The sequence below is a fragment of the Solanum verrucosum genome, unplaced genomic scaffold, assembly GCF_900185275.1.
Source record: "Solanum verrucosum unplaced genomic scaffold, falcon-dt-bn FXZP01000302.1, whole genome shotgun sequence".
Classification (NCBI taxonomy): domain Eukaryota; kingdom Viridiplantae; phylum Streptophyta; class Magnoliopsida; order Solanales; family Solanaceae; genus Solanum; species Solanum verrucosum.
This window is the reverse complement of record NW_026019914.1, coordinates 1,723,936-1,735,968: the sequence shown is the minus strand read 5'-3', so window position 1 is coordinate 1,735,968 and position 12,033 is coordinate 1,723,936. Positions and strand designations below refer to the sequence as shown.

The 12,033-nt window shown below is 35.4% G+C and overlaps 1 protein-coding gene across 1 annotated transcript; it reads right to left on the bottom strand.

The window, feature by feature from the left end:
- Nucleotides 1-9,095: 9,095 nt before the first annotated feature.
- LOC125822741 (uncharacterized protein At1g08160-like) lies at nt 9,096-9,773 on the bottom strand. The gene has a single exon (XM_049502183.1). It carries the CDS (start codon nt 9,771-9,773, stop codon nt 9,192-9,194), a length of 582 nt encoding a protein of 193 aa, XP_049358140.1. The 3' UTR covers nt 9,096-9,191.
- Between the last annotated feature and the right edge of the window lie 2,260 nt (nt 9,774-12,033).

Below are 12,033 nucleotides of genomic sequence, written 5' to 3'. Positions count from 1 at the left end.
TTAGATATAGTTTAATGGTGATTTCACCTACTGGTTGTGGTTAAACCTAAAGGGTTTGTAGTTGTAAATATAAAGCCACCCATGTGTTTTTAGCTTGCCCGAGAAGGAGGTCGAGAAACCATGACCACTAGACTTATGGCCTAAGGAGTGGGTCGACATGAGGTTCAGCCCGAGAGGGTGAGCCCTAGTCTCATATTCTAACACTCAACTTGAGAGAGTGAGTGGGGTAAGACGTAGGCTGGTCTTCATGCGGCAAATGCGTGTCCAAGAGGAATGCATTTGAAACGGGTTAAGTTGCCCAAGAGGGAACTTATTTCCATTTAAAACTTAGCCTAGTCACTATTATCTTACAAATTTCCTTTCAAAAGAATGTACCCAACTACTTATCTCAACTTGTATTACGGTCACACCCCAAGAATTTTTACCCATACTTGATTTTCTTGTTATTTTTGTTGTTTTTACTAATTGTGACAAAACCCCAAATGATATTTGACACTTTCGTGTCACCCCCTTTAATTTACCATGTTTCTGTTCGTTAATGTCTTTAGCTACGACTAGTTAGAGCTTAATTTTATTTTTCTATTAATTCTCAAAACCACTCATATCGTAGGTTAGTGTCGTTGGTCACGATAAGCATCAGACAACAACATGTTCCAAATGAAAAAATATGAATATATTAATGAAGGGTTTACCATAAACTATGTCATATGATCTAGAAGGAACTTTCACTCTATTGATATCACCTTGACAAGAGTAACCCCCAATAGCTGAATAGTATGAGCTTGATGCAAAGTTACCTTCAGTGCTAGATTTGTTTAGTGTACGTTTGTACAAAATCATAGGTGTTGGAGTATATGCAATTTAAATGATTGACAGAGAAAGATCAAACATTTCAGTCAAGCTGTTGAAAAGCCACACAATCTCAAGTAGATGAATTCGGTGCCAATTTACAAAATTAATAACGACAGAACTAAAGACAAAAAGGCACAAATCAAGTAATGGATAAAGAACTATTTTGATAAACTTAAGATAAGCAAATAAGTGTTAAATGGAAGAGTTGTACTATGACTACAACACCAATGAAGCGAGGAGTCTGACGAAAGAAGGAATCCAACTTAAAGTGGAACTCAAAGTCAAGAGAGTTTGAATCAAAGATGAGTTAGTAGTGAAGAACAACTCACACACTTACAGAGAAAAATGACAATTAACATATTGACTTTATAGTGTTGTTGAATATGGAAGAAACACTTTGAAGAACCTGATCGTGTTACAAAGTTTATATTTTAGGCTATTTTATTTGTGTTGAGTTTCGATGTATTCTTAGGTTTAGGAAGTTATAAGCTGAATTAGGATTATAGTCTTCAAGTTGGGGCAACTCAAAGACCCGGGAACATATATCTTGGGAGGCTTATGTGTTAATTAGAAATTATAGTTTATAAGTACTTAGGTAACATATGTTTTTAATCTTTTGTTGCAAGGCTCATTGTGATTTGGTGAAGTTGAGAGTATATCTTACAGAGGCACATGTTGTGATTTTTACAGCTTTTTAATTGGGTTTTTCCACGTAAAAATAGTGTGTTCTTTGTTTACTATTTTTACTGCTTCATTGAAACACGTTAGGAAACCCATTTAATTTAGGCTAAAAGTTCATTTAAAACAAAGGTCTAGGTTGTGTCAAAGAACAATAGAAAAACACATATTCCCTTCACTAGAGTTAATTAGAAATTAACGGATTGGGGAGGGTGAGTTTGGGGTGTTATCACGACCTAGGGGTACCCCCTAGATGTAACATGGCGTACAAGACCCAAAAAGGCTTCATACAAGCCACTTAGCTTTCATAGTCAAGATAATAGAAATAGATAACATTTAAAACATTATTTCAAGATAAGCAAATTTTTCAAAGCAAAGCAAAAGTCTACACAACTCAAAAACCATCTAATACAATGGAATCTTGGGACGTAACCCGTACATCAATGTTCAAAAACTCAAAATAAAAAGAACATAAGGAAAGTAGTGGACAAATACTCTATTGAATGAGGACTCACCAATCTTCAGCTGTTTTTCTACTATGGGTCCTAGCCACAGAGGTGAGAATCGGGAATGTTGGACCCTACATTTGGATAACCTATATTTGGATAAGAAATGTAGGAAAGAGTATGTGTTAATACAAAAGTGTACTAAATATGATAGGATGCATAAACATAACATACGAGTTAGACAACATAAGTCATGAAGCATAATCAGCGACATAATAGATCATCTCAACAAGTAAGGGGTACTTCTTGAAGTAACCTTAATTCATCTTAGTCAAGGCATGGGTAACCGCCTCTAGTCTTACTCATCATGGAAGGCAAACTCAAGCAACAATCCGAGTTCATCATCTATCCTAACATATCATAGCTTATCTTTTAAGGACATGTGGAATCGTCTCTTGCCTTCTCATAAAGGATCATGGGTAATCGCCTCTTGTCCTTTCATTTTCATAGTTCCTTAGCTTATATTCATTTTAGGTGAGAAATCCTTTCATCCTAGACTCATTCAATGTGAGAAAGCCTTTAGCATTCCTTCACAAGAAATCATGTGGGAAAATCCCTTCCACAACAATCACATCAATAATCAACATTTAATAACATATGCTTCCATCTCAAAGCAATTCATATCATAAATCGTCACATATGCTTCAATATCAAAGAAATTCATATCTCATATTATTTATCCAATACGAATAAAAATAAATCCATAAATTCTCCTTTCATAGATTAAAACCCATTTTAAATCAATTTCTTCTTAGAAACATGGGTTAAGCATGGGTACATAGAATTTCATCATAAAAGCGTAGAATCATCTCAATGCATGCATAATTAATCATAATTCAATCAATTGAATCAACATTCATAAGAACCCATAACTTGGAAGAAAAACCCTAACATAAATTGGGGATTTTCTACTTTTCAATTTGGAGAACTTTGGGACCCATGGATGCAATGGTTCCATTGATCAAAAGCTACCATACCTTGATATCAAGGCCCAAAAGAAATTGACGAATGGAGGTTTGACCTTGAACCTTATCTTAAATCTTCTTCTTCAAACTTCTAGAGAGAGAAATATTCTTGGGAGAGAAAGACTCAACTTCTTTTGGTCAATTTAAAGAGAATGAAGTGAATGAATTAATATGGGGTTAAAATCACTTATATAGGGGTCCTAGGCATAGGCAAACAACATAGTATTGTTTTAAAGAAATCTAGAAAAGCCCAAATGGCCCTGAACTTACAGTTGACGAACCCGCCCACACGATGCCCTTCACGAGCCGTCAAGGATCATACGGGCCGTCGTGGCAGTCCTGGTCCTTGACCAGTGGTTTGGGGACACCCCATAAACTCTTGACTCCCTCATGACCCGCACCACGAGTTGTCTTGGCCCTCACGAGTCGTCTAGTGGCTCGTGTGAAGAGTCAGCCTTAAAGGAGCTACTGTCTCCCCCTTCACGGGCATCACTACGTGTCGTGGTGCTCACCACGATCCGTCTAGGTGCTCGTGAAAGGGGAGCCCTCTTTGGCATGACACTGTGAGCCTTCACGAGCTACACCACGCCTCGTGGTTCCCTTCACGGCTCGTCTAGGTTTTCGTGAAGGGTGTCCACGCTCATTCTTTTGCTTATGACCTCTCACTTGGTCACTTACTTAGCCTACTAGGTTTCGGGGTGTTACTTGTGTTCATGGGGCTGGATCAAGGACGAAGGGGTGGAATTTTTGGAAAAATTGCATTCTGTGAGAGGCATAAATATAACATTGCAGACAGTACATGTATGAGATCCTCTCATGTTTTGCCAAGTGGAGTTGGGTCCCACTACATAACATGGGGTAAAATCTCCATTTCTTTCTCTCTCTCCTATTCAGTATCTTATTCTTCTCCTTTTTACGTTCCTTCATGAAATTTTATTATCTTTCTTATTAAATATATCTAGTCATCAAAAGTCGAAACTTAATACTTTTAACAGGATTGCTCGTGATTTAGTTTGGATCATTATTTTATTTTACAATTGTTGAAATCAAGTCAAATCAATTAAGTTGATGTTTAATCGTTTTTAATAATAATAATAATAGTATAAAATTTTGGTCAAGTTATAAATAGGATCCTTAAAAAAAACGTATGCATTATCTAAGAATTTAATCATTTCTAAGAAATATGATAAATTATTTCCAAGGATTTTACTATTAATTTTTTTTACCCAAGTTAAAGATTTAAAGACGATAATCGATACCAGGATGTCTTGTTAATATTTGATTTAAACAAAATTAATCAATTAAATAAATACGAATTATATTGAACATGAAAATGCACTATTGACATTATCAAAATACAAATATAAATTAAACGACGAAGTAATTGCAAAGAATTTGATTAGTATAAAGAGAAACACAAGAATATAAACAAAGAGAAACAGATGAATACAAACAAAGGGAATAAAAAATAATATTTATAATATTTTTTTTAATTTTAAAGAAGGCTATATATTGGTGTTATGGGTGGTAAATGGTTGGATTTGGTTGGATTTGGATGGATTTAAAATGGTTTGAACAAAAATGGGTAATTATCTAATCTGCCCATATTCTATATGGGTAAATATGGTTTGAGTAATTAATGGACGGATTGGATATGAGTTTACCAATATTTCATCCACATTGATTGAAGAATTGAAAAATGAATTTATATGTTTTAAGTTTTTAAAGTAATTTTTTATTCTACTCACTCCACCCCTACCTCCAATTCATCCACCCCCTAATTTTATTTTATGTTTTCTAACCCCCGCGCCGCTTTCATCCCTCTCCACCCCCATACCCTCCCCCCTCACCCCGCCTTCATCCCCCCTACCACCACCTGCACCCATCCACCCCAACTTTTTTTAATGTTTTTTTTAAAACAAATCTACCCCAACCCCCCCCCAATTTTCAGTTTTCTATTTTATGGTTTTTCATAAGAAAAATTGAGTTTCTTTTTATGTTTTTAAAAAAATAAAAAAATTTACCCCCTCCCCTCGGGCACCGCCACCCCCTTCCACCAACCTACCTCGAATATCTTTTTGTTTTCCAGAAAAAATTATGTTTTTCAAAAAAAAAAAAAGAAATTACTCCCTCCCCCCCCCCTTCCACACACACACCTCTTCCACCAACCTACCCCTAAATTACTCACATCACCTATTGCTACCTTTCCACTATGAGTAACCACACCCAGCCCTCTATCATCATCTTCCATCATCATTTTTTGTTTCAATTGTGCTGAAAGTAAACTCAATTGACCTTCAAGTATCTTGACTGCATCTGCGTGAGGGTTCACTTTACTGTTCAATGATGAAAAGTCAGCTTTCATCCCCTTCAACAAATCATCTGAACCTTCAACTTAATCAAGGATGCGTGACAGCAAATCATTCACCCGAGGACTACTTGCACTCCCTTTCGATTTTGGGCTCTCACTCGAGTGAGTGTGGTCCTCTTCATGGCCATCCTCCCTTCTCCAATAATCACTATGTTCATCCCAATCTTGATAGTATCTCCTTTGATCCTCCCCATTATGATAGATTCAACCTTGATTTCCACCTCCTTGTAAATAGTGTGGGTGAAAACCCTCCTCATATCTCCTGGAATTCCAACCTTGGTTCTCCCCCAACTTTGAATAGCCTGAGGAAGAACCCTCTTAAACTTTAAACACTCTGATTGTCCCTTTGGTTTTTCCCACATTCTCCATCATATGCTCTTGTAATAGCTCCATTTGGGTCAACATTTTCTTGATGTTTGCATCCCTTTCTCTTTCCTTATCAAGTTGTTTTTGTGTCATTCTAAAACAAAACAGAGAGACTTGATCCTTTTGAGTGTACCAAGCTTGATTTATTTCCGTCATGTCATCAATAAGAAATGAAGCCACTTCAAACGATTGCAAACATTATTCCCACTCGTACCAATTAATCAGCAACTCCTTTATTAATTGAATCAATACTCCGGTAAAAATATTGGAGTACCAAATAGTTTGGTTGCCAGTGAGTTGGGCATTTAAGTAAGAGTTTCTTAAACCTCACCCACGTTTCATGGATGGGTTCACCCTCCCATTGCTTGAAACCTTGAATGTCGTCTCTATGTTTCATCATCCTTGATAGGGGGAAAGAATGTTGCATTGAATGCTATAATCAGCTCCTCCCATGATGTGATGGAATTGTTCGGTAACTCGAACAACCACTTGCTAGCCTCCCCATTTAAAGATAATGGAAATAATCGAAGCCGAATTGACTCTTGAGGCACATTGTTGAATGAAAACGGTCTACACACCTCTGTAAAATTACTTACATGCTTATGTGGGTCTTCGTGTTCTAGCCCTCCATAGAGTCCCCTCATTTGGAGGAGATGAAAAGTCGTGCTAGTGACCTCAAATATTGCATTCCCATCAGCTTGTGGTATGCAAATTGCACCCATTTCACCTGCATGAGATGAGTTGTAAACAATATTGATATCGTCGATACCGTCTCGATGACCTGCTTGACTACCATTCCCCTCTTCTTCACTTATTTTTAATTCTATGTAGCCCAACCAACACTACACAATGCAGCTTAAGCCAATTCAACTACAGCCACCAAATTCCCAAATCAAATCTTCGATCAAAGAATTCTAAGTAATGCTACTCCCCGACGCGGTGCCATTTTGATTAACGTTTCAAAGACACTTCATCCAGTTCTAAGTGTCAACGAATGCCAGTCAGTATATAACCCAACTGAATGAGTCGGGGTCGATCCCAAAGAGAGTAGCTTTTCCTTCGAATTCAATTATAGAAGTATGACAACAATCTCTTCAAATGAACATTTATTGTACCTTTCTGGTTTAGCTTCAAATTTCAGGTTATAATTATTAATCCAAGTCAACACTTAACACGAAACGATCAAATAGTGAAGTAACACTTGGGGAATTGACCAACCAATTATTGAATTTAACTTAGTTGATGAAAATTGATGCTTACAATAGGATAAATTGTTGTGGGTAGGTCGAACTATATGTAAAGCAATTTTCTCTCGAACAATTACCTTATCTTTGTCGAATTCTCTCAAACTTCAACACTAGACGGAAGATGTCCAGCCCTCAACCTTATCAAATCCATTTTCTCGAGCTAGATACAAAGGATGGATTCCATGTTTCACTTTCTCAAGTTGAAATCATGGTGACCCACTACTAAGGATGCTAAATTTGCTGCTTTGGCTTTGTACTTCTCTCTCGAGCAAGCACCAAAAAATGAACTTGTTACACTAATCATGCAAGACAACCTCAAAACGCAGTAGCAATTCAGACCCACTTCAAATTAACAGCATTATTCACAAATCAATGACACCCACTTAGTAAAACTCAAAAACTGGTCACATAGTCAAAACCACAAGGAGAGGGTTTTAGCCAATCATAGCAAACAGAGGAAAATCAACATCTGCCATGTTTTTCATAGCTAGGTAAAAACGAAAATTAAAAGTTAAATTTAACTAAAAATATCCTCTATTACAAAACCTCAAAGAAAGTTTTTGCTAAAATCACTAGGAAATCACCCCTAGTAGTGTTCTTTCTCTCTTCTATCCTTTGTTCCTCCAGTTTCTGAATACTCTCTCTCTAGAAAAAATCAATTTATGCAAGTCTGATGTGTGACTGTTTAGGACCAATCGGCGAGGAAAGTTGGGCTTCGCCGACATTTCGGTGATTCACCGATTTTCCTTCCTCTCGCCTTCATTTTCCCACTTCTTCTTAGTCCAACAACTGTAATTTTAGGCAATCCAGATCGTGATAGCCGAGTGGTTCCGCGAGTCTCTCTTTCTCCTTTCATCTCGCCCATCAGCACTTGTCTGGATCTCCATCAGTACTTTTGGCGACCTGGTCATCCAACGTCGAAGCAATTGGCGACATGCCGAATGGAATTACTGCTCGCCGAAGTTACCCCTAATTTAGCCTCATCATTCTGTAACTTTAGGCGGTATAGTGAAAACTTGGCGAGTCGCCGAGTGACATCGGCGATCATCAAGCATGTTTTTCCCTTCTCTTTTTCGCTTCTGTTGTCTCTATTTCCCATTTATGTCCTAGCTTTGTTCCTTAATCCATGTACCTGGAAATCAAGGATTTTGCATTAGTTATTTGCACAAATTAAACATTTGAGGACACTAAATAATTGTAAATAAATTCCTAAATGAGTCCAAACCTCGGACTCATCACACCCCAATCTCATCCCCACCCCCACAACTTCCACCAACCTCCCCCTAAATTTTTTTGTTTTCCAAAAAAAAAAAATTATCCCCTCCCTCCCCCCCCCCCCACACCCCCACCTTCCACCAACCTACCCCTAATTTTTTTTTGTTTTCCAAAAAACAAATTATGTTTTAAAAAGAAAAAAAATTACCCCCTCCCCCGGGCACCCCACCACCCCACCCCACCTTCCACCAACCTACCCCCAATTTTTTTATGTTTTCCATAAAAAAATATATGTTTTTCAAAAAAACAAGAAAATTTACCCCCCCCCCCACCACCACCCCTACCCCACTTCTTCCTCCACACCCATCTATGCCCAAAGTTTTTTATGTTTCTCTAAAAAGAAAAATCTATGTCTTTTTCAAAAATTAAAAAAAAAAGTTCTTGCCCACCCCCCCCACCCCCAAGCTCAGCCCCGCCCACACTACAATTTTTTTTAAAAATAAATTAATGTTTTTGAAAATTAAAAGTTAATATTAATTTTTTTGTTTTTTAGCATAATTAAGAATTTTGTGTAGACGTGAAAACTAAGTGATCTATTATGGGTCAATATGGATATCCATATTTTACAAATTTTTATCATATTTGTAGAGACTCTTAAAATAGTTTGAAGCCCATATTTACCCAATTAAAATATGACTCATCCAAGTCATTAAATATGGATAAAATGGACTATTTCATTAGTATGGACTGAAATTGTCACCCTGGAGTTAATTATAAATGAATGGATTGGGGATGGTGAGCTTGGGGTGTTCATGGGGATGGTTGAAGCCTTGGATGACGTAGGGATGGGATTTTTTTATGTAATAAATGAATTTCAAACAATTATACTTGCCACTCATTGAAATCTTAGCTCAATAAAGGAAAATGAAAAAAAGTATTACAACAATTCATAAATAATTAAAAATAAGAAACATTAATAATTGAGATGAACTTATAAATCCAAGTCACAAGGGGATGTCTGTGAACCCTTGGTTGAAGAAGCAGGCACCCTAGGGCTACAGGATAGCTTCAGCTTCCTATGACTTGATTTCCAAATTCCAACCTTGAACCTTATCTTAGCTCTCACTTTAATCTCCACTTCCACAGCTCCTGATGTCCTCTCCTCCTTCAAATCACGAGCAATGTCTCCGTACAATGCAACGTCCTTGGCTGAAAGGAAAAGGTCCAAATAAGTCACGTTACGATGAGGCTGAAAGAATGTTTCCGCATTGTTGAATGCAATCTGTAAAGAATTGTAAAACAGCTTCACTTCAATGCTGTCATAATATATGGATACCCTGCTATTTGGATTGTAAGCCTTTAACGTGAAGTTGAAATTTCCATACAAATGCTCATTTTTTGTCATGTTGTAATTGTGGAGTGATGCATTTTCAATTGAGTAAATTGGTCGTCGTGGCTTCACCGACAGCCAAATCACAAGTATTGTTAGCCCTACAATCACAATAATGGTTAACGCTATAAGGGCTATGCACCTTACAGGGCTTAAACGCCTCGTCTTTGTGGGAGTTGCCATTATGAACAAGTTGTTAATGAAAACGACCAATATTCACAACAACTAATTATATTATATAGAGAAGAAGGTATGTCGTGATAAGCTACTTTTTTCTAGCTTTAAAATTATTGTTCCATTACGTAGTAAAAGAAGTTAAAGGTTAGGATGATAGAGATGTCTTGTTCTTTTCAAAGAAGCTTTAGGTTTCTTCAATGCAACTCAAGAGATCTCAGAGTTGTCATATTATCCAATGAATATATATGCCTCTTCTTTTACTTTTTTCTGGAATAACTTTATTATGCTATTCAAATATGGATAATTGTGTTTACATGGAAAAGGGATATCTAATAATCTTCTTTTAACATTTTAGGTTAAGTTAGATTCAAAATCTATATTTTTTTCTCTCTTAAACTTCTATATATAATACATCTTTAGTTTCAAGAGGAACTTTCACAAATTGCCACTAAAATAATTTTAATTAGGCTTTATAGCTATTTACGATTCGTAGGTACATATTAGAAGGAAGAGAGAGCTAAGTGAGAGAGGGCAGAGAGTGGAGAGAGACGAATTGTATATATATCTATCGAATTGTTTATGTATATATGTCACATAATTGTATATATGTAACTAGTATACATATATATTTGTATATCTTGCAAGGGAGATTGGGAGAGGGAGGAAAGAGGCGAGCGAGATTGGGAGAGGGAGGAGAAAGGCAAGCAAGAGAGGGCAGGAAGTGGAGAGAGGCGAATTGTATTTGTATAATTTTGTAGTTGTATATGTATAAAAAAAGAGAGAGGCGAGAGACAGGAAGAGAGGAGAGAGGAGAGAGGCGCACGTAATTACAGCTAAAATGAAGTTGCGAGCAGTAATTAATTCAAATTATAGTTATGTTTAAATTAACTAGTATATTTTGGCTTATCCGCATAATTTTTCCATAATTAATTCTATTTATTATTTTGTTAATCCCACTTTTCACAAACAATATTTCTCGGTACTCTATAAATCTTATTTTATTTAACACACACTTCTTTTAATATTAATATATGTCCTAGAGAAAATGACATCTTATTTTTTTTGTATAAGCAATTTAAAGTGAATTTTCATTTCACCCGTTATCACATTAATTTTAACAAGAATAATTTTTATGACAATAAGTTTGGAAAATCTTTCTTTCTAAAAATTTGTATCCAATGAAATATGTTTATATAAATTTAAACGAAGAAATGTCTTTTAAGTGATCTGAATTATAAAGATTAAGCGTCTGAACTTGAAGCATATATTCCGTTGCCTTGTAAGCTCATAGACAGATTTGGGAAAGTGAACATTGTTTGATCGTAAAGAATAAAATAGACAGTACTCATTGCATGAATATTCTTATCTTGCATTAGGAGAAACATATCGGACATGATTGGCTTAACTATAGTAATATGATGTGTTAATAAAGAATTATGGAATGCTATATATATATATATATATATATATATATATATATATATATATATAAATATCGTGAATATTCTTGCTTATTTTACAAGTTATTCGAAAACCATCTCTAAAGTTTTCTACCACTAGTGAGGTCTATGCATTGTAGCATTTTAGTTTCTATATATAATATTCAGCAATTTGATTACTAATTTACAATCTCACATATATTACAATTAATATATGTAAAAATTAATTATTATTTTATGTAGGATAGAAAATTTGATGACTAGCTAATATATAAATAACTAAATCATGTATTAGTAATTAACATAGAGCGTAGATACATAGTGTAGAAAATGTGATAACAAATACATGAATAACTAAAATTTATATAAATAATCTCCATATTACTAATATTTGCACAAGTCTAGCTAGTAACCAAATGACCCTTACGGCCTAAAGTTTCGAAAAAAATAATCATTTTTGGCTTCCCAAAAACTTGGCCAAACAAATTATGTCTTGACAATTTCCATCAATGTGATTTGATTTTAGGGGTATCCATGGCCGTCTTAACCACTAGGCCACTAAAGTCATTGCTTGGGGCCCATATTTTTTGAGGCCCCCAATTTTTAAAAAATACTTATACATATTACTTAAATTTATATGTATTTTTAAATTTTAAAAAAAACATGTAAGAAGTATAAAAAAGAACAAAATAATTGTTAGTTTTCCTCACTTTTCTAAGGGAATGAAACATTTTTGAAAATAATTTTCTTTGTGGGAAATTGTGTTTCCTTATTTATCTCCTAAAAAATTGACCTTATATTATTATTTACCTTATACTCATCTTTTT